Below are 23977 nucleotides of genomic sequence, written 5' to 3' on the forward strand. Positions count from 1 at the left end.
TTTAATAGGCACTTAAGGCCTTTGGAAATGCTCAGAAATTTGTTGTCCCCAACATCTAGTCTCCATTTTTTCCACTTTAACAGAAACCCCAAAGCTTAGCCAAATCATGGCCACCTAGAAGAGACATTTCCCAGCTTCCCTTGTAGCATGGGAAGGACATATGATATATTCTGGCCAATGGTAGATATAAGCAGAAATAGCGAGCACATTTTCTAGGAAGGGTTCTTGTGGGAACCGAGCAGGCCTCTTCTTTCTCCTTCTCTTCCTCCTGCTTTCTGGAATATAGATGTGATGGCTGGAATTCCAGCAGTCATCCCATATTAGAGATGGAAGTCACGCATCCAGAATGGTGGAATAGCAAGACAGAAGGGACCTTAATCCCTTGACTGGCTGCCCTTCAGACTTCTTTTATGTGAGGGAAATACACATATAGCTTGTTTAAATCACTATCATTTTTGGTTTTCAGTGACTTTAACTTCAGTTAAATAGGGAAGGGATTACTTTTTGGTATAGAAGCCTGAAATTTTTCTGGCATCTATGAAAAAGGTTATAAACACACAGTGCCAGTTATTTTGTAAGATAATTGAGGCTTAAAAAAATCAGAAGAGGGCCTCCCTGGTGGTGCAGGCAGTTGAGCACAACACTGTGAAGCTGTCTGCAGCCTCTGCAGTGCCGGTTAGATCCCTGCTGGCCTCGGAGCAACCCACGTGGTGAGCAGACCTCTCCTGTCTGACCCGCTGCTCCCCTCAGCAGTGTGTTTCGTCAATCTGCCTGTTCTGTCCCCCACTCTGTCTCTGGTGAATCCTCTCACCCTCCCGCGCATCTGGCCTGTGCCCCAGTTCTTGTATAAATAACATAAATCTTTAAAAAAAAAAAAAATCAGAAGAGCTTAGCTTAACCATAAAATGTAACAGTAAGCCATAAAGGTTTACTGTTCAAAAAAACTTGGTAGTCTGGGGCCTCCCCGGTGGCGCAGCGGTTGAGCGCTGGGTTGCGAAGCTACCCGCGGCCTCTGCGGCGCCGGTTCGATCCCCGGTTGCTCCCCGGCCACCAGAGGAGGGTCCCACATGGCGCGTAGACCTCTCCTGCCGCCCGCTGCTCCCCTCAGCAGTGTACTTCGGTCCTTCTGCCTGCTCTGCTCCCTGCTCTGGCTCTGGTGAATTCTCTCACCCTCCCGCGCTTCTGACTGTACCCAGTGCATGTATAAACCAAACAAACAAACAAATAATAAATAAATAAATAAGACATGCCTCTAGAAAATTTAAAAAAAAAAAAAAAAAACTTGGTAGTCTTCTTCAGAGATATCAACTTCTATATAATGCTTTTTGGATTGTGGGAAATAATGTGAGCAGGATAAAATCATGTCTACTCCTTAATGTACTTGACATCACCATAGTACAAGACATTGACTTTTTCTGTTTTCTTAAAAACTTGTTCTTTCAGGGTTCAGTAGCACCCCACTCCAATGTTTTCATTGGTCTCCTACCCTATCTCCTCCATCATTCAACTCCAACCAAATGCAGGCATTTCCCAGGGACAGTAATCAGCTCTTGCCCTTCTTGAAGTCAAGAGCAGAAGCCCAGAACACACAGGTATCAGCAAGTAAGAGGAACCATTTCCTTCAACAACAGAAGTGTTGTAACTACCTACTTGTAATGTTGTAAGATCAGCTCGATCTTGAAATGAAAAACTTCCTGTTGAAGGGAGCATATGGACCATTCTTTTCTATCTCAATACCCCCACTGAACTGAATATCAATAATTACAGAAAAGAGTAAAATCATGGCCTCAGACTGAAACAAGAAGACAGGATATGAGAGCTCAACAAATTTCTGGATGACAAAATAGACTAAAGAGTTAAGATGGATGAGAGAAAACAGAAAAAAAAATGCAATCAAGGAAGGTTCCAGAGGGCCTCCCTGGCGGCACAAGGGGTTAAGTCTCAGCACTATCAAGCTAATCGCAGCCACTGCAGCACAAGTTCAATCCCCCGCCAGGAAGCCAACCCACATGGTGCCACAGACCTCTGCTGTCTCACCGCTGCTCCCTTCAGCAGTGTATTTCAGCAGATCTGCCTGTTCTGCTCCCCACTCTATCTCTGGTGAATCCTCTTACTCTATCTCTGGTGAATCCTCTTACCCCCCACCTCGCCCCCACACCTCTGGCCTACACCCCAGTTCTTGTATGCATAAATAAATCTTTAAAAAAAAAAAAAAAAAAAAGGAAAGGATCCAGAGAAAGTAGAAAACTCTGGAGGAGCTCTGAACCAAGGCTGACATGTGGGATGCTGGACAGGATTTAGGGGCCTCCATTCCCCACCCACTCAGCCTGAAATGAAGTTTATCAGGCAACAGGCCCCATCAAAGCACACAGATGTCAGATAAATCCGCCCCTGGAAAAGATAAGCCAAGACACTGCTGTGTGTCTCCTCTATTCTTTCCTTGGCCGAATGGGAAAGATTAGTTGGTATGTCCTGTCTCCCTTCATCCTATCCCTCCTCCACAATTGTAGTTAGAGGGGAGTGGGATGACAGATAACCCTTCAGCTCAGTCACCAAAACCAATGAGAATAACTACTGGACATCAAACTGTGTTGCGGAACTGAGTCATATGCAATGACTAGTGACTAGTGACTAGATAGGGCTCTGGGCTGCCTGTCTTGGGAGGAAGTGATATGCCCCAACAGAAAAGACTGAGTCATGAAGTGCATCCTCACCAGCTAACATACAGGGGGGGTCTATACGTGGAGTGCGAGCACACATACTTCACAGAAAGCACATGATCCTCAATATATTTTCAGTCAACCTTTATATAGGAAAAAAAAAGTCTCAACATTTTTAACAAAACAATGCATGTACATTTTTGTAGTCTTGATTTGCATTTCCCTGATTACAAGTGATGTTGAACATTTTTTCATATGCCTGTTGGCCATTTGCATTTCCTTCTTGGAGAAGTTTCTTTTTAGCTCTTCTGTCCATTTTTTGACTGGATTATTTTCTTTGTTTTTGTTGAGTCTCATCAGCTCTTTGTAGATTTTTGTGATCAGTCCTTTATCATTAGTGTTGAGTGCAAAAATGTTCTCCCAGTCGGTGGGGTTTCCCTTTGTTTTAGTTATTGTCTCTTTTGCTGTGCAGAAGCTCTTTAATTTGATGTAGTCCCAGCTGTTTATCTTTGCCTTCACTATCACTGCTTTGGGATGTGTCTGTAAAGATGTCTTTGAGGTGCATGTCATGTAGTGTTTCGCCTATATTTCCTTCTATGTATTTTATGGTTTCGGGTCTTATGTCTAGTTCTTTAATCCATTTTGAGTTGGTTTTTGTGCATGGTGTGAGGTAGTAGTCAAGCTTCATTCTTTTGCATGTAGTGATCCAGTTTTCCCAGCACCATTTATTGAACAAACTTTCTTTGCTCCAGTGCATATTCTTTGCTCCTTTGTCAAAGATTAGTTGACCATAAATCTGTGGGTTTATTTCTGGATTTTCTATTTGGTTCCATTGGTGGTGTGTCTGTTCTTGTTCCAATACCATGCAGTTCTGATGATTATGGCTTTGTAGTGTAGTTTGAAGTCTGGGAATGTGATGCCTCCATTCCCTTCTTTTTTTTTTTTTTCAGGAGAGCTTTGGCTATTCGGGGTTTTTGGTGATTCCATATGAATTTCATCAATAATTGTTCTATTTCTTTGAAGAATGTCATTGAAATTTTTATTGGAATAGCATTGAATCTGTAAATTGCTTTTGGTAGAATGGCCATTTTGATAATGTTAATTCTTCCAATCCATGAGCAGGGGATGTCTTTCCATTTCTTTGTGTCACTCCCCTTCTATCCCTCCTTTATTTTTTTTTTTTTTAATAGAGGAGGAGTGTCTCCTTGCTATTTATTTTCTAAAGCAAACAGGTCATTTGTCCAGTAGTGTTTTTCAAAGTTCTCTGCTCCCTGAATTTCCTGTAAACTAGTACTTAAAACTAGTCTTTATCAGTGTCAGGTATGTTTTTGACAGAATTCCTTCACTGGTAGTGCCGTAAACAGCCATCAGGAGCTACATAACAGCTGGCCATCTCTGTGATAGCAGCAACATTGATGGTTACCACCCCATTCTATTAATTCAGTGGGGATTGAAAGTGGTAATATTTGGGGCCTCCCTGGTGGCACAGGGGTTAAAGTCTCTGTGTTCTCAAGTTATCACCAGCCACTGCAGCATGAGTTCAATCCCTGGCCAGGGAGCTAACCCACATGGCACAGCAGACCTCTCCTGTCTCACCTGCTGCTCCCCTCAGCCTGTTGCTCCCCTCAGCACTGTAATTCAGTAGATCTGCCTGTTCTGCTCCCCAATCTGTCTCTGGCTAATCCTCTCTCTCTTTCTCTCCTTCTCCCTCTCTCTCTCTCTCTCTCTCTCACACACACACACACACACACACACACCCCTCTGGCCTACACCCCAGTTCTTGCATGCATGCATAAATAAAAAGAAATCTTTAAAAAATAAATAATCCTGTCATTCCTTTTACATTTACTCTATAAAGAGAAACTTCTAATCAACTATGGTTCCTCTAAGATAGTTTATACAGGAAATGCATGATAATACCTAAGAACAACCCTATTCTAAGCCCCATTGTTTAGATGAGGCAAGCAGTGGTAGAGTCAGGTTACAAAACCAAACAGTCTAACTCCAGAGTCTGTCCTTGTAACCCCTAGGCTACAAGGACACACTCATGCAGCTATAATGGATACAAATTTATTGGCTACAAATTTACTGGGAAGGAAATATCTTATTTGTTATCAAATGTTTAAACAATGTACAATCCTTTTTGAGTCAGTAGTTCTAAACATAGACCTTATCTAAAGATATCATGCATTTTGCAGAAAAGGGCATTTCCTACAGCTTGCTAATAATAGCCCAAAAAAATCTTCAATCTGATTGATTCAGTAAGTTAAGGTACAGTCACACAAAGAAATGACACCAATCATTAAAAATATGCTGGGTTAGAGTGTTTAAACACCTGGACAATATTTAGAGCATTCTTAAGTGAAAAAGTAATGAGTGGGACTCCCTGATGGCTCAAGGAGTTAAGCACAGGACTGTGAAGCTATCCGCAGCCTCTGCAGCACTAGTTCCATCCCCGGCCAGCCAGGGAGCAACCCACATGGTGCAGCAGACCTCTCCTGACTCGCCCGCTGCTCCCTTCAGCAGTGTATTTCAGTGGATCCGCCCGTTCTGTTCCCCACTCTGTCTCTGGTGAATACTCTCACCCCCCACACCTCTGGCTTGTACCCGAGTTCATGTATGCATAAATAATAAATCTTAAAAAAAAAAGTGAGTTATAAAACAGAAAGTATATATAGGACAAGGATGCGCAGTGTATACAAAAAAAAGCATATATACCAAAACATTAACAGAGTTTATCTGAGTACCAGAATTAAGGTGATTTCCTTTTTGATGCTTCTAGAATGAATAATTCTCATTTTCATGTTTCTTTTTTAGTAAGTTTAAAATATTGTTTACAAAGAACCCTAACAAACCTTAGTGATGTAGGGAAATGATTCTGACAGCATAAAAAAAGCAAGCTATCAGATCATGCAGAGTATCAATACACTTGGTATGACATGCATGGGAAAGAGATGCACTTGAACAATGGGTGTTTCTCTGAATGACGAGATTGCAGGTGGATTTCAATCTCTTTATGTACACATTACCGTGATCGCTACAATAATGTACACCATGAAGTACTGAGAAAGGGAAAATCTAAAATTAACTTTGAAAAAATATGATTTAAATAGATAGCAATAGGAAGAAGGATGATAGGAAGAAAACACATTTCAGGGACTGGGAATAGTAAGAGCCAAGATTCACAATACAGAGGCACAAGCAGAAGGAAAAACAGTTTCAGAGATACGACATAGGGATCAGATTTTTTTTTTTTTTTTTAATTCATGGGGTGGTTTCAGTGCTGCCAGAAAATCCAAAGGATGGTTGGACTAAAGGGAGCTGAGAGGAGATCCTAAAGCAAGGGTGCTCAATTAGAAGGGTTTACAAGAATGCAGGGATGAAGTGAACTATGTGAAATAAGCAAGAGCCACACATAAGAAATCCATGCAGCATCTGCCACTTGGAATAGGCCAGTGTCCAGAGACACAGCAATTAACAGATTGCAAGTCCAGTAACTGAGAGATCTGACTCCACCTGCAGAGCAGACAGGACGAGGTAGGCAATGTCTAGACTGAGAGAAGTTAGATTTGAGACAAAGTAAGTTTGTGCTGACCGAGAAACATGCACCTAAGAATGACCCACCAACCACTGAAACCACAGAACTCATCAGGACACAGACTGTGGAGACAAGGCTGAGCCTCCCGAGAGGTTTGGTGCTAATGGCTGACCCAGAGCAGAAATGTTCCCAGGAAACCCCAGGTCTCAAAGTCTCTTTCAAAACTTGGAGCAAAGTTTTTGAAAGAAACAGAGAAGCCCCATGCAAGCCCTGAGTTGACCCTATTGCCAAAGACCTTCTGTTGAAGGGGAAAACATCAAAATGACATGTGATTTTGAAAATACAGGTTAGGGCCTTCGGCACCAATAGGAGGAGCTCATGAGCACCACAACCTGACAGGAGGGCCTGCCTGGGCAAGAGAACCAGGTCAGGGGAAAGGAGACTCAGTGTATATACCCTTTGCACCTTTCAAATTCTGGACAGCACATTGCCTGGTCAAAATAACACAATGAAATTTAACTTTACTTAAAAGGTCATTCAACTTAGTGGGCCCTATGCCATCCCCACTGTTGGGGCAAACAGCATGGTAACAAAGATCAAGGACTGGCAGAGCAAGCTACCTAATGGAAAGCAATCTGCCCTTGATGGCATCATAGCATCATCCCAACCAGGCAATCACCTTGAAACAAGGTTTGAAAGGCAAGAACTCTGCCCAGGGGCCTCCCGAGTGGCCTATGGGTTAAGTCTCCATGCTATCATGCTATTGCTGCTGTGGACTAGGTTCGATCCTTGGCCAGGGAGCTACCCCACATGGCACAGCAGACCTCTACTGTCTCACCAGGTGCTACCCTTAGCAATGTATTTCAGTAGATCTGCCTGTTCTGCTCCCCACTCTGTCTCTGGTGAATCCTCTCACACACCCCCCCCACAACACTGACCTATACCCCAGTTCTTGTATGCATAAATAAATAAAAATAAATCTTTAAAAACAAAAACAAAAAACTCTGCCCAACACCAGGACTTGGCAAAATTAATAATCAAGAGTCAAGGTCCCTCTGTCTCTTTTCCAAACCAGATCCAGTATGATCTGTGAAAAGGCTGGGGTTTTTCACCCCTAGCAGTCTCCAGCACCCATCAGGAAGGTCTGAGAGACTGTCATAGCAGAGTAAGAGCTCTGAAGTTCTGTGCAGACAGTTACTCGGTAAGCCTGCCTGAAGGCTAACAAAGTAAATTTACTCCACCTACATGCATCCTAGAAAAGGTGTTTTTTGAAAGTGTGCAAATCACACATTTTTTCAAACAGTTTAAACATGCCCTGTGAAATTAGAGACAGGAGTCATTTCAAAACTTTCCCAGATACAGTCAAAATAATGCGATTTCTTCAACTCAATGGAGGACAATAGATGTGGGATGGTATAAAATCCTGAACATTTTCCTCATGCTCTTTCTCAGAGCTATGGACACCACAGACACCTAACAGTGGATTCAGTAATGTTCTAAGGAGGTGTGTTGAATACTGAAGGACTGACACTAGAACAAACAGTTTTCATACTGAGAGTCATCAATCAGAAAGCATTTATTCTGAGCAGCCTGCTGAGAGTGAGGAGCCTGCTGGGCGCTCCATTCAAGGATTCCCTAGTGGCTGCATCCAGGAATGGACTTCCAAATTCATAAATCACCATGTCATCCAATAACTGGGAAAACTGGACCTGTTAAATTTTCTCTACCAAAAATCATCTTTCTAAATATCTCCACATTTATTCCTGAGAATTTGCCTTTTTTTGTGTATTTGACAGTTCTAGATTCATTTTGCTATATTTCTGATTTTATATCCATATAAGAAAAACAGCAGACAGCTTGGACATTTTTTCTATCAAAGCCAATCAATGCAGAAAATTTTAAATTGTGCAAATCAACTTATACCCTTCCAGTCAATCTGATGCATCTTGAGGAAAAAAAGGGGCTAGAAAATCTCCATACAATCCTGCATCTAACTAGTTGTATGACCTTGAGCAAGGTCAGGGATCTGATATCCATGTCTCTAAAACAATGATCTTGAAGATCCCTTTTTGATCTACTGTCCAATTTAACATTTTTGAAACATAATAAATTCTTCAAATAAAACATCACACATTGGTGCAAACACAGAACATTTTGAACAAAATTAGCTTTTTGAATAAACAATTTAAAGTAGTCATAAAATTTAAGATGAAATTATACCATCTGATCAACATAAACCACTTAAATTGTTGGGTTATATGACAAGTCAATTTTATCTTCTCTCCCTGTTTAAGTCTGAAAACCACAATTAAAGTTTACTAGTTTTTCTTTGTTTTTTCCTGGTTTCCCAAGGAGTTTATCTGGGCAGACCCAGTCCGGGGAGGGCTCTGCATTTAAAAGGTGTTGGAAATGCAAGTAGATGGTGAGTGTGGCTTGTACTGGTGACACAGAACTGGACCAGGTGGGGCAGGGCAGCAGGTACTTAAGATCTTAGAGTCATGGAATAACTGCTTGACCACCAGCGATCTCCACCTTCAAGATCTGATGGAAGTGAAGCTGGCACAGGAGGCAGCACTGGGCACCTTGCATTGGTCTGGTTCCAGAACTCCCAGTCCAACTTATGGCTGCCTCCATGGGACCCCTAATGCAGCCAGATGCCACTACAGGGGTTCCTTCTCAAACACTTGCTCACAGCAGACAATATCCCTTTTAGTCTTCTCCATCTTCTTCAGCTGAGACACAAAGTACCAGAAGCAGCATTTGCTGATGTGTGTGTTTTTGGTGGGGAGTGGGAGATTCATATTCAGTAAAGGGGCTGCGGGCAGAGTCTGAGATGGGCAGGCAACACCCACCACCTTGTACTCTGCCACTGTACCCAACTCATTCATGGTGCGCTCTCTAAACTGGCCACCACCCACAAAGGAAGTCCTGGTTTTTTTCAATAGCCATATTATTTCTCAGTGAAAAAAAATTTTTTTGCAAGTTAACATTTCCCCCATATCTACAGCAGTTACAGCTCCTAAAATAAGATTTTATTCAGTTGTTCACTCAAAGACTACCAGAAAACCATTTATAATTATGTACCATTTTCCTAAGATATATTACAACTAGTATAGAAAGGAAGGCAACTGCATATAATGATGCTCCTAATATGGTTAAAGCTTGATTATGATCCTGAGCACTGAAAATTTCAGTAAAAAAATGAACTAAAAAGATAGGGTTTGGTCACCTGTCAAGTGTCTAAAACTTTTTTTAAAAGGTGCTGAATAGGAAAGACTACCCCAAACACTTACAACTTCAAGATTTAATCACCTTCCAAAAGTAAAAGGTAAACATTAGGATTTGGTTCTATAAAACTATATATTTCAGCTAGTAACAATAAATTAACACTTTATTACAATGTGACAATTCCTGCCCACTATACATAAGATACTGCTCACCTAATCCATATAACTATCCTCTGAAGCACATGCTATCTTATTACCCCCATTTTAGAGATGGAAAAACTGAGGCTTTATATAAGTTACATGATTTGCTCAGTTACACAGCTGATATGTGGCAGAGTCAAGTCTCAAGATGGATGGAGGTGACTCTTAAGCCCCTGTGCTTAACCACTGTCTTCAATTAAAATTTAAACTCCCCTTTCTAAATGATGTCACTATTTCCTCTCCATTCTGGTTTCATGAGCTAGAAAGGAAGACTCAGAACAAGTAAACAAGTCTAATTAGCACTCCAGCATCTAAGTACAGCAGAAAACCCCAGAACCTCCATAATAACCTCCAAAACAAAGCCTCCTGAAACGCCAACCTAATCATATATTTTTTTCTTCTAATCATAAATTTTAGGATGCCAATCTTTCGGCCCACATTTTATCCTTTTAATTCCTAAACTCCACGGGAAAAACATGGTTGGGCAGGAAAAGGGTGATTTCCAAAACTTAAATTCCAAGTTCCTTAGTTTGGCAACAATACTGTGCTTTGGACTTAAAAATTATAAGCATGGGCCTCCCCAGTGGCGCAGCGGTTGAGCGCTGGGTTGCGAAGCTGCCGGCGACCTCTGCGGCGCTGGTTCGATCCCCGGCTGCTCCCTGGTCACCGGAGGAGGGTCCCACATGGCGCGCAGACCTCTCCTGCCGCCCGCTGCTCTCCTCAGCAGTGTACTTCGGTCCTTCTGCCTGCTCTGCTCCCCGCTCTGGCTCTGGTGAATTCTCTCACCCTCCCGCGCTTCTGACTGTACCCAGTGCATGTATAAACAAAAACGAACGAACAAACAAACAAATAAATAAATAAAAAACATGCCTCTATAAAAAAAAAAAAAAAAAAAAAAAAGAGCCAAAAAAATTATAAGCATGGTCCCAGAGGAAAACATTTCCTTTATTAGTAATTGGCTCTGAACCCATTCTAGGATACTAAAAATAACACAATACCTTCTGACTTTTATAATAAACAAATTCTGCAGATTATTTTGAAATTAATGATTACTTAATTTTGCCACAGCACTTAAGCAACTATATTTTAAAGAATCACTGAAATTTGTCAAGTTCTCTTAATAAATTGACCTTATAGTTTTCTGATGTCTATTATGAACTAAGAAATTTCCCCCAATACACAATTCATTTCCCTAAATGATTTTCCTGATTTATTATTTCTGATTTTTTAAAGATCTAATATAAGAGTATCAGCAAAGCCAGAATCATACAGATTCTGGCTTTTTCAAACTATGAAATCAGTATTTTCAAAACTCTACTAGATACATTCATCGAAAGCAAATAAGACATTTCACACTTTTAAAATGTATCTTTACTATTAAAAATCCTATACATGATAATTTGGAAATGTTAAGTGATGGGATGAAGATCTGATTGCCTTGTTCTGGGTTAATGGACTACATAAGACTCTTAACAGCATGCAGTAGTTGCTGTGTTTTAGGGAGAAACATGCACTTAGCAAACCTGAAAATCCCAAGTACCCTATCATCATATAAGTAGTTTAAAGTGAATTGTAGGGCCTCCCCGGTGGTGCAGCGGTTGAGCGCTGGGTTGCAAAGCTGCCCGCGGCCTCTGTGGCGCCGGTTCAATCCCCGGCTGCTCCCCGGCCACCCGAGGAGGGTCCCACATGGTGCGCAGACCTCTCCTGCCGCCCGCTGCTCCCCTCAGCAGTGTACTTCGGTCCTTCTGCCTGCTCTGCTCCCTGCTCTGGCTCTGGTGAATTCTCTCACCCTCCCGCGCTTCTGACTGTACCCAGTACATGTATAAACAAAACAAACAAACAAACAAATAAATAAATAAAACATGCCTCTATAAATAAAAAAAATTAAAAAAAATTAAAAAAAAAATAATAAAGTGAATTGTACAAAATCAAGGCACCTTTAGCTGGACAGCTCCTTATGTCCTTGGATGAGAAAATATTTAAGAAGCAATAGGCATTTTTTTTTCCTGGAGGGTGGATCCAAGGAGTTGGGTGGGGAGGGTAGAAACTTTGTTTCACCTCATAACCCCACAGTTGGAGAAAAGGGTATTTATTTATTTTTAACAGTAAATGTGTAATCATTAAAAACAGTATTTCAAAAATATAGACCAGTACCTAGCCTATCTTTTTTGCCTTCTCCTTCTCACACCTGCTAAGTCCATAAACTCCCATTAACATCAAGTCTGCTCTCTTACTCTTAAGAAGGGCCCCACAGCCTCCTAACATCTGTATACTCACCAGCTAATATAGGAAGGGTAGGCAGAGTTCTTTTAGGTAGAATCAGAATATTAATGGGAAGATCCCATTAAACCTTCAATTAAAGACTTCACAGTAACTTATCTCTGTAAGCAACTCCCAAACATGCACCAAAATACTAAATTTTCCACAAAATTTACATGAAGTGTTGTACTTGGATGAGCCATTCTGCAAAAAAAGCTTTGCAAAACCTCACTTTCACCCAAAACATCCTCCTACTATAACTGTTCTGTTGACACCGTCACCAAATCTTGTGCTTTCTTCCTTCCTAATGTCTCCTAATGCCCCTTTCCTCCAGTTATCAAAAAATTCAAGCTACATAAAGGGGTGTTGGGGACCTAATGTAAGGCAACAGGGATTGGTGGGAACAGATGTTTATCAGTTTCAGCCAAATGTTTATCTGGTGGGAATGTGATGGCAGATCTTTCAATTACCCAAGATGGGCAGGATATTCTGATCAAGAGAATCTCCCGATTTTTAAAATAACATGTGGACCAAAGCAACAGGCAGGTCGCCAGTTGGCAAGCCCCAAGACAACCAGTTTCTCGGTCTGATCCAGGCTCCCTCAGTTCATCATACATCACTGCCAGATCAATTTACCAAATACACAGCTCTTGATCACTAATAACGCAACTACAACCCAAACCTTATGCTGTCACTCAACGTCTAGGTAATACGACCACTCACCCCTTCTCCACTCCCCTACACAAACCTTTCACTTCAACAAAAGGTGTCCTCTCCCTCCCCCTCAAGCCTCACCCCCCAAGCAGCAATATCCCCACCAAGATGGCCTCTATTTTAACCCTCCACTCTACCCCACCAATGCCCACACTTGAAGCAGGAAACAAGACCATGTACTGGGAATATACTTTCCAGCACCTGCAGACTGCGTGAGTCAAGGGACCGCTCTGCTTAAAGCTAACGGGTTTAACTTTCAAAAAGCGCTTTAAATCTCCTAAGAGGCTCGTCTTAGTAATACCCGCCGCCCCCACCCCATCCCCTCGGGCCAAAATGTTAAAAGAAGAGCGGAAATCCGAAATCGGACTCAGAGTGGTCGCCGACCAGAAAAGCCTTTACTCGCTCTTGACGTTATCACACCCATAAAGGCCTCGGGCAGGTGGGGGGCTGGAGGTGGACCCCCCAACCAGCCCGGCGAGGCAGGCGGAGGTGCGCCACCACCCGCGCGCTCCACCCTGCGCTCTGGGCACAGCACCCCCCTTCCGCCCCCGGAGCCGTGTACCGGGGAACCCCAACCTGCCGACCCCTGACGCACGCCGCGCTGGGGCCCTGCACCCGAGAATCCAGCGGGGTGCCCCGGCCGGGTGTCGCCATCGGCCGCGACAAAGGGTCAGAGGGTCAGAAGACCCCCGCTGCGCGCGCGCCCCCGGCACCCCTCCGGGGGGGGGGCCGCTATTCCGGGCGCGCCCACCCCGGCGATGCTGCGCTACCTTGTCCTCGGGCAGTGCGTCCGGCTCGCGGGCCCCTCTCTGCCTCAGCTCCGACATGCTGGAGCCCCCGGCGCGGCGTCGCGGCGGGCGGGCAGCGCAGCCGCCAGAGCCGGCAGCTCAACGCGGTGGCGCGCGGACTCCGCTCGGCCAGCCCCGCCCCGCCTGAGCGGCTCACGGCTCCCGGCTCCCGGCGGCTCGCAGGCCCCACCGCAGCCAGGCCTCCAGCCCAGGAACTCGGCCCCGCCCAGCGCGCCGCCGCCCTTTCACCCGGGCGGAAGGCGGTCGGCCTCCCAGCGCCCGCCGGCTCGCTCCTCCTTTCGGAAGGAGGGTCCCGGGGCGAGCGCGCACGCGCGCCGCCGCCATCGCCACCCGGAGCTCCACCAACGGCGCCAATCTACAGGGGGCGGGGCGGCGGGAGGGGCGGGGCCTGGTGGCGAGAAGCCCATTGGCTGCTGGGTGAGGGGGCGGGGAAAGGCGGGGCGTCTAGGGAGATGAGCCAATAGGAGGTTTCGTTCTGACCCTAGCCCGCAGGCGCTGCCGCGTTGCTTGCAAGAGGGAGTTGCTGGGAGGCGGATGCTGTGGCCGACGCTCTGTTACGGTCGGGCTGACTGCCCTTGCTTTGGTGTCTACCGCTTCCAGAGTTCTTCCCTCACTCATTTAAGTGGACGCTTGTTTGGCCCTAAATGGAAAGGCCCGAGGAACCCACCTGTGTGAAAGGAAAGCATCAGTGTGAAGTGAGACCCTGTGTTCCTTTGCCGAGCTTGTTTTTATTACTTATTGAGCGTTAATTATACCCTAGGAATTGAACTAAATAATCGCTTTTATGTAGCACATCTACTCCGCTTGGAAGGGGATGTGATTTTTATTTTACAGATGAGATATTCCGCTGTTTTTCACATTTCTGCCTTCTGCACTGTTGAAACTTTTGGACAGAAAAGCTGTCCCTTTTGTTCACTGCCAGGTTCCTTGTGTACCTGGCATATCCTAAATATTTGTTGAATAGATTTTAAATTTCTCCCGAAGGAAAATAATTTAGACAAGCTCGTGCGGCTAGAAAGTGTCCAGTAAGAATCAGAGCGCAGATCTGTTACCAAAACACACACTAACCATTGTATTTACTGTCTGCTTCCCTAAACTAAACTCGTTGCTAATCCCAGTGTTGTGCAAATACTGCCCTCAGTGGTTCCTACTTGCTGCCTTTTAAGTGATGTAAAGCAAGTATAAAATAAGGTCCCTTCCCTTAAGCATATTGTAATTTTTTTAAAGATTTTTTAAAATGTATTTATGCATACAAGAACTGGGGTACAGGCCAGAGGTGCAGGGAGTGAGACATTCACCAGAGACAAAGTGAGAAGCAGAACAGGCAGATCTACTGAAATACACTGCAAAGGGGAGCAGCAGTGGAGACAGGATAGGTCTGCTGTGCCAAGTGCGAATTAACTCCCTGGCCTGGGATCTAACTCAGGCTGCAGTGGTGATACCGTGGAGACTTATACCCTAGGCCCCTGGAAGCCGGCAGGTTATATTTTTAGGAGAAGCTTGCACACACACGAATAGTACTTTCATATTGGCAATTTTAACCTGAGCTGTGGGTTTTTAGGAAGGTATGAGAATCCTGAGAAGTGCCTTAAATCTTCCTGATTTCTATGAGCATATATTCCCAAATTCCTGTAACAGTACTTTAAAATGACATTAAAATAGGTGAGGAGGAACAATGGCTACAGGGAATATGCTTTGCTTCGTATTAACTACATTACACAAAGACTTGAGGGTTTTTTTGTTGGTTTGTTTTTTTTTTTTTTGGACACCAGTTTTCCTTCAGCTCATAGTTTAGTCAGCTTGCTTTTGTGTTCTATTGGGTCTTTTGTTTATTTATAAAAGTAAATAACATTCATAATTTTAAAACAGTCTGTTGAGGGCTGTGTGTTCATTTTGACCATTATTACAAAATTTGCAAAATGTAAATTTTGATGCTGGCATTTTCTTGCATTATGTGGGATCATCCTTTTGCATGTATCTCAATATCAAAACCTAAAATAGTTTCATCTATTTGTGGGCATTTTCCTTTCAAAGTCCCCTTAGTATCTCTCAGTTCCTTTGCAAAATGTGGATTGTGATCCTTCTTCCAGTGAGGAATGTTTGCATCACCATCAACAAATGTATGCTGTGCTATTGTTTCTGTGCTTTCTGCTTATAACATAATGTTTTGGTTTAATGCCAAGTCAAAGTGTAATCCATTTAAAGACATTTTAAATATAGCAATTATTATGAAATAATATTAAATTATCATTACCCATAATGCACATGAATCAAAGGAAATGAGGACAGAAATGGCTAGGACCTATATTCAGAGAAGTCTTCTCCAATGAGTTAGCATTTTACTGGTAAAGCTAGCTGCAGAGTCAAGAGTATTCTAGGTTGAAAAAAATAGCATGTTTAAAAAGATCATGCTGGCCTCCAGGCTTGTTAGCATGACTTCTAGAAGTCGAGTACCTCATTTCTGTTCTTCACAGTACTAACTTCACAACTTACTCTGAGATCTTATTCTGAGATCTGTTATCCTGGGATGGTTGAGTGTGATGAGAAGTTTTTTCAGGCCAAAGTGTAGCGAGTTATCTACTCAAGTAATTCATACTTTGTATTCTGTAACTCTGATCTATGTGCCCCTGTTCTCCATCTTCTTTTATATTAGTCGGTTTGAAAGGGAACAGGTGAGCTTCCATTAAGACTAACGTTATGCTCACCCATGGAATGTGACATTCCTCAATTATGTGCTCCTAAAGGTGAGGATCTGCATAGGGACACCTCCACCTGTCTCAGAGGATGACCCTGAAGCTCCTTCTGTGTTGATGTCCCTCCAGGTCCTTTATATAATAAACCTTAATTTCCCCAAGAGGTGTCTGATCTTTCAGGTCCAGAAATGACCAGAAATTTGCAAATGGTTACAAGAGACTTGTAGGAAATTCCAATGACAATATCCTTGACAATGGGGTATAATCTTATACAGAAACAGCACTATCAGCAACTGAACGGGGAAACTAAGTCTGGAAAAATATTAGGAAAGCCTAAACCAATTAATTTTGTGTATGTATGCACAAGTGTGATACATGATAAAATATTTTTAAAAGCCTAAACTTCTTTCAATTACAAAATAAATCCTAAATGGTAATTTGAGATTTTATTTTCTTTCTTGTACTATATAAAATAATGGTGTCCCTTACAACAGAAGGTATCTTAAATTTAACAAAATATAAATATCTAATAGAAATGCCAGAGGGAGAATAGAGTAGAAAGGCAATACTTGAAGTCACAATGGTTGAGAATATTGTAGATTTGATGAAATACAGGAATCTTCTGATTCAGGAACACAAAATGCACAAGTGATAAATGAAACTAAATCCACACCTAGGTACATGGTAGAAGAACTGAAAAATTCTACAGATCATAAGATATTAAACACAACTAAAGAGTGATGGATGCTGTAACCAAAACAAGAGAAATACTAAAGGGGGTATATATAATATGGAAATGATTAACAAATATATGAAGGTCCATTTAACCAGTAGGAAAAAGTTTAATAAAAAATATAAACAGGGCCTCCCTGGTGGCGCAAGGGTTAAGCACAGCACTGTGAAGCTATCAGCAGCCTCTGCAGCATGAGTTCAATCCCCGGCTGGCCAGGGAGATTCCCACTTGGCACAGCAGACCTCTCCTATCTCGCCTCCTGCTCCCCTCCCCACTCTGTCTCTGGTGAATCCTCTCACCCCCCCCCCCCCATATCTCTGGCCTGTACCCTAGTTCTTGTATGAGTAAATAAATAAATCTTTAAAAAAATACAAACATGCAATGGTCAAGAAATATATGAAAGATGTCTAACCTGTAACAATTTGTAATATTCAATGTAAATTACCGTCTTTCAGAGGTCAGTTTTGTAACAGCAAAAATTTCATACGCAGGCTCTTCAACTCAGCGGTTCTACCACAAGGAGTTGTTTGCCCACAAATCACCTAAGTGCCCAATGGTGTTTCTAATTACAAGAAATTGGCAATTCAGATTACAAACATAAGATGTCAGTCTATGATTTTAATAGGTAGATATAGTGCACCGCGTTGGTGCCTCCGGTATGAATCCACCGTTTTTTTAAAACGTGTGCATAAAACAAAGCTTAGGAAGCTGCGTCAATCAATCAACGACTGATTATACGAGTTTGATTGGCGGGCGGCGAGTTAAGCGATGGTAGTGGGGAACCGAGACACCTTCTCTTTAAACCAAAACTATAAACCTTTTTATCTGACGATTTTTAGGGGTGTCCCCTCTACAAAAGCACAAATCGGTGCACTTTCAGAGCATCTCTATTCTGCGGGCTACAAGACGGCTTTTCCTCGCGGTAGGCTGGATTTGCATTTCCCTTCCACTCTTGCGGTAGAAAACTTTCTGTTCCCGAAGCGGGAGGCCAGAGGAGGTGCCACAAAGCTGGAAGCCGACGACCCCCGGCCGGGCCCCAGCTCGCGTGGTCGCCCGGACACGTCCGGCGCCCAGGTTCCAGAACCAGACGAAGGAGGCGGGGCATCCTGCCAGACACCGCTCCGCCCCGCCCGGCCTCCATCACCCCCTCCTCCAATCGGAGTTCCGGGAATGTAGCCGCCGCTCGAGGTCCAGACGCGTGATTGGTCCTCAAGTGTCCCCGCCCAGGCTGTGGGCGGGGCTGCGTGGTGACGTGTCGCCCCGGGCGCGTAGGCGGAGAGCGCGCGTCCGCGGCCGCGGGGGTATTAAACGGTCGCCGGCGCGGCGGGCTAGTTGTGCGCTTCCCGCGTCTCGGGCTCTCGCCGCTCCTGCTGTCACTCGGCGTTGGCGCTCTTCCTGCGAGGCCCGAGTCGGCTGCCCCGATCACCTCTTCGCCGCCCGTAGCTGCGTCGTTGTGACTCCGCCACCATGTTCGAGGCGCGCCTGGTCCAGGGCTCCATCCTGAAGAAGGTGCTGGAGGCGCTGAAGGATCTCATCAATGAGGCCTGCTGGGACATCAGCTCGAGCGGCGTGAACTTGCAGAGCATGGACTCGTCCCATGTCTCCTTGGTGCAGCTCACCCTGCGCTCCGAGGGCTTCGACACGTACCGCTGCGACCGCAATCTGGCCATGGGCGTGAACCTCACCAGGTGAGTCCCGGGGCGGCGGGGAGCCGGGCCCCCCTGCCACCCCCTCCCTAGGCTCTTGGCGGGAGAGCCGCCAAGACGGCCGCTCATTGGCTGGCGTGGGCCGTCCGCGCCCTCTCATTGGCCCGCGACGCCGGGGGGGCGGGCCCAGCGGAACGCGCCGTCCCGAAAGCCCGCGCTGGAGGCCGCGCCACCCGGCCCTTTCCGCGCCAAAGTCACAAAGCGGAAGGTGGCGGGAAAATGATGGCCTCTCCGCGGAGCCTGGCAAAGTGTCTCCCAGGGCGCTTGGGTCACTGGGAACCGGCGACTTTGAATGTGAAACCTTGGTCCTGGCTGACTTTGGCTGTTTTATGAAGTGCCCTAGTCCTGTTACCCTGCTCAGGGGTAATGTTATTTCTGGGCTTTAAAAATTGTCACCAAGCTCCCATGAGCACCCTAAAATCCTGAACTTGAAGCGGTTTTCTCCATATATGTATTTAAAGTTTTAAAAGCTTATGAGAACTGCCCACCCCACGGGCCGTGTGTCTTGATGGACTTGTTAGGTCGTTGTTGGTTTTTTATTTTTTTTTAAAGATTAATTAATTTATTTGTTTGTTTATTTATTTATACAAGCACTGGGTACAGTCACAAGTGCGGGAGGGTGAGAGAATTCACCAGAGCCAGAGTGGGGAAGAGAACAGGCAGACTGACGAAATACACTGCTGAGGGGGGCAGCGGGCGTGGCAGGAGAGGTCTGCGCGCCATGTGGGACCCTCGCTGGCGGCCGGGCATCGAACTGGAGGTGCAGAGGCTGCGGGCAGCTTCGCAGCCCAGTGCTCAACCGCTGCGCCACCAGGGGAGGCCCCGTTGTTGGTTTTTTAAAAAGATTTATTTATACAGGAGCCGGGTACAGGCCAGAGGCGTGGGAGGGTGAGAGGGTTCACCAGAGACAGCAGGGAGCAGAACAGGCAGACGGACCGAAAGCACTGCTGAGGGCAGCAGCGGGTGAGACAGGAGAGGTCTGCTGCACCATGTGGGTATCTTCCTGGCTGGCCGGGAATCGAACCGGTGCTGTGCTCAACCCGCTGCGCCACCAGGGAGGCCCTTGTTAGGTCGTTTTTAATGATCGCAGGTCAACAACTTATTTCACCCGCTTTAGCTCATTTACATCCAAAAGTGATATTGTTGATGTAAGGATGTGGGCTTTTTAATTTAATAGAATTCCTACCTGATTGTACTCCAGAACGAATGGACACCGGTTTATGCATTGTCCTTTACTACTTTCTCCTCACTCGCTCCAATTCACCCGACAGCCTAATTAGTTAAAACGGGAACTCCTTGTTTTAATTGCGATAGACATCAGACCATCTTAAGATAGTGCTAATTTTAACCCCTGTGTCTTCTGTGTTCTAGTATGTCCAAAATACTAAAATGTGCTGGCAATGAAGACATCATTACACTAAGGGCTGAAGATAATGCAGACACCTTGGCACTAGTATTTGAAGCTCCAAGTAAGTCAGATTCTTCTAATGAGTTATGCTAAAGAAAAGGAAAATTCAGTGTCAGCACTGCTCAAAATTGTGAGAAATTTAACATGTTTGTGATTTTTTTAAAAAAAGATATTTTTATTTATGCATAGAACTGGGTCTGTAGGCCAGAGCTGTGGGGGTGAGAAGATTCACCAGAGACACAGTGGGGTGCAGAACAGGCAGACCTACTGAAATACACTGCTGAGGGGAGCAGTGGGTGAAATAGGAAAGGTCTGCTGTGCCATGTGGGTCAGCTCCCTGGATCGAACTCTTGCCACAGTGGATGGTGATAGTTTGATTGCACTGATAGTTTAACAACCCTGCACCACCAGGGAGGCCCATGTTTGTGATTCTTATAAAATTCATCTTTTTGTTATTTTAAACTTACACACTTTATCGTATGCTTTCTCTTGGTAGATCAAGAAAAAGTTTCAGACTATGAAATGAAATTAATGGATTTAGATGTTGAACAACTTGGAATTCCAGTAAGTATCAAAATTTTTCTGATTGAATATACTGTGTATAGTTGAGATACGTAAGATACCGATTTAAAGGCAACTTCTTTAGACAGTGACCTGTTGTCTACCTCGGCACTGTCCTTTGTCATGCTATAGCCCCTCCGATAGCACTTCCCCCCCACACACACACACACACAACCCCCCCACCCCTGACCTCCTGACTGATCCTATTAGAATTTGAGAGTTTTTTCCCCTCCACGTTTAATTATATAACTTAGGCATGCAATAAATGCTTGTTTAGCAGTTAAATGAACAAGAGAAATATTGCTGTTTATCAACGCAAAGAGTATGTCTGCAGCTTAAAAGATTTAAATGAGTTGTAGCCCGGCTATTAAACTTTGGAATAAACCAAAAAATAAGTATAAAATACAAAGGCAGGTTCCTAACAGAAATTTTTCTGTATATCTACTGGTGTGTGTTCCACAATGGAGTTTTAGTATTTAATTCAGATGGACATATTTGTCATTTTATTAAATTACAGCTCTTTGGCTGAATTCATTGCTGCCAGTGCATATTTGCATTCACTTCCATTAGCTTCTTTATTCCTGGAATGCTTGGTTTACAGTGAGTAGATTTTGAAGCTAAGTTGGCAGAACTTTGTTAAGGTTAGTCAGTATTAGATAAGATGAAAAAAGTTAGGCTGTTTAAAATGCTTATTATCACATTTCATTGTGGAAAGCAGGTTGGCCTGCTTGCACACTGTCTTTGTATGACACACCCTGATGTCCTCTTGCGTTAGGGGGAGGCTCTTGTTCTCTGAATAATGAATGCATTGTTGGTAAAGGTTTAAGCTCTTGAATTTTTGGTGTGATTATTTTTAAAATATACTTGTAAGTGATTGGGATGTGTTAAGAAATCACACAAAGTGATACTTTAAAACAATCAGCATATTTTTGAATTCTGTGTTAGTTTTTAGATGCTGATTCTTCAAAAAGTAAAGGTGCCAACTCTTTAATTTCCAGCATTTTGTCCTTAAATATTTTTTGTTTGTTTTATAGGAACAAGAGTATAGCTGTGTAGTAAAGATGCCCTCAGGTGAATTTGCACGTATATGCAGAGATCTGAGTCATATTGGAGATGCTGTTGTGATTTCCTGTGCAAAAGATGGAGTGAAATTTTCTGCAAGTGGAGAACTTGGAAATGGAAATATTAAGTTGTCACAGACAAGTAATGTTGATAAAGAGGAGGAAGCTGTAAGTCTGTTTTTTAAGTAAATAGAAAATACTTTGAAAAGAATTGTAACACAATTTTACCTTATCTGGGTTTGTTTGAGCTGCTATAATAAAGTAAAGGCCCTTATTGCACAGGATATTCAGATGCAGTAGAGTTAACATTTGAAGTGTTTAAAACACAGTGTTTGGCCTATTCTAAGTTTATAGTAAATATTAGATATTCTTGTCCCTTGTATAAGTAATCAACCCTCAGTTTTTTTTTTTTTTTTTTTTTTTTTAAGAAAAAACCCAAGGGATAATTCTGACTTTCATCTGTCTCCTAAATTACGTTTTGCTCCCCTGCCAACCTTGATTTTTTTTTAATCTCAAAACATTAGATCAGACATATTTTAATAATCTGAAATAGAGATATTAAACTTTATAACATCTAAGAATTGCTCAAGGTTGAGAATGTTTTCAGTTTTCCTATTTCTTTGGTTACCTCAAAACCATTTGAGTCAAGATTTTTAAAAGGTTTGTACATTGCAGTTGGTTGATAAGCCCCTAAAATTTACTTCAGTCCTTTGGTTCTGCCATTTGTTTATTTTCCTCCCTGTCCACCTGGAACCTAGACTTGTCAGTTGTATTCCTTATGTCAGTATGTTCCCCTACCTCCTATTTCTTACAGACTCGTAGCTATGGCTCTAGCGGCTAGCTGACAGGGTGTTTTTGTTTTTGGAGTGGAAGAGCTAGAATGATTTATGGTCTGGATATCTTGTGATATTAGCAACCATAGTCATTGTCTAGGTTAGTTAGGTAATTAGGGTTTGCAGTTATAATACATTAATATATTTAACATTCCTTTTTTTTTTTTTTTTCTAATGGGTCTATTAGAAATATTTCCATAAGGAAGCTTTTATCACATTTGGTTACCTGAGATACAGTACATATAGGAAAGGCAGACTAATATTGCCTTTATGTACACTTCTTCAAAATTGTTTACAGAACACCTTCCAGAGGAACCATTAAAGGTGTTTTTTTTTTTAAGTGTTATAAACAAATGGGTGCAACTTTCTTGATGTTTTTCAATATGATGTATCTTTTCTCCCTTAGGTTGCCATAGAGATGAACGAGCCAGTTCAGCTAACTTTTGCACTGAGGTACCTGAACTTCTTTACAAAAGCCACTCCACTATCTCCTACAGTAACACTCAGTATGTCTGCAGACGTACCCCTTGGTAAGATTATAAATTTGTTGGATCTTATTTTGTAAGTAGTATATGTGGCACTTCTCAGTAATTAACTGTGTTCTTCTTCCAGTTGTGGAATATAAAATTGCTGATATGGGACACTTAAAGTACTATTTGGCCCCCAAGATTGAAGATGAAGAAGGTTCTTAGGCATTCTTAAAATCTAAGAAGATAAAATTTTGAGAACTGCTTCTGAAATGCCAGCATTTACTAAAGTTTCATCTGTCACCAAATTTGTACCTCTTAAGTACATATGTAGATAATGTTTTCTGTAAATATGTTTTTTTCCTTTGTTCTCTACAATTTAAAGGGTAAAGTTTAAAGTCATCTTTGTGTTAACCTAGAAATACTTCTACCTTACTGAAAAATATACCATGAGTTTTTTGTTTTTTTTTTTCTTAACAAAGGTTTTGACTCAATAGTTTTAAGAATTATGCTTTCAATTTTAATAAAAGTTGTTTGGAATTCAAGTATCACAGGACCGTGCCTTCATTTGGACCCTTACTGTTACGGATATTATAGGGCATTTACCCTTTCCTGTAAATGTGTTGTTTTTTGTTTTTGTTTTTGTTTTCCGTCTAGAGCAACTTGATATAAATACATTAGTTATAACAATTTTAAAAGTATTTCAAATACTACAGTGGATGAGATTTTAAGGGATTCATTTGCCAGTTTGATATCTAATGAGCTCAAGAAATGAGCAGGAGAAAGAGCAAATCCTATATATTGCATTACTTTGTCATTATTAGCAAAAACTAACTTTCCTCAGATGTTTATTGTACTGAAAGGTGGGTTTTTTGTTTTGTTTTTTATTAGCCTAGGGAGCCATTTGCAAGAAGCATAGAAGTTTTAGTACGTCTGGATAAGGTCCAAAGAATGTAAAAATAATATTTTCAGTATAAATAGCCTTGTTTGGGATTTATCCTCCTAAGGGCTGAAGACGGCTTACATTCCATGTATGTTGCGTTCAACCGGGAAAGTGAGAAGCCCCCAGCAGTTGTGAAACAAAGACTATTTAATTGTTCCCAGGTG

General features: G+C 42.9%; 2 protein-coding genes across 2 annotated transcripts in view; one reads left to right on the forward strand and one right to left on the reverse strand.

The window, feature by feature from the left end:
* The window catches only part of CDS2 (CDP-diacylglycerol synthase 2), a 51206-nt gene extending 37748 nt beyond the window's left edge, over positions 1-13458 (reverse strand). The window contains exon 1 of the mRNA XM_037495021.2: positions 13370-13458. Coding sequence (XP_037350918.1) covers positions 13370-13426 — 57 coding nt within the window. The 5' untranslated portion in view covers positions 13427-13458. The remainder of the gene's footprint in view (positions 1-13369) is intronic.
* Positions 13459-18142: 4684 nt separating this feature from the next.
* On the forward strand, positions 18143-23415 carry PCNA (proliferating cell nuclear antigen). Its single transcript, XM_037495035.1, has 6 exons — positions 18143-18522; positions 19912-20009; positions 20445-20512; positions 21544-21738; positions 22810-22933; positions 23016-23415. Exons 1-6 carry the CDS (start codon positions 18302-18304, stop codon positions 23093-23095), a joined length of 786 nt encoding a protein of 261 aa, XP_037350932.1. The 5' UTR covers positions 18143-18301; the 3' UTR covers positions 23096-23415.
* Positions 23416-23977: the final 562 nt, after the last annotated feature.

Source organism: Talpa occidentalis, unplaced genomic scaffold (genome assembly GCF_014898055.3).
Source record: "Talpa occidentalis isolate TD23 unplaced genomic scaffold, MPIMG_talOcc4v2.1 talOcc4.10, whole genome shotgun sequence".
NCBI lineage: Eukaryota > Metazoa > Chordata > Mammalia > Eulipotyphla > Talpidae > Talpa > Talpa occidentalis.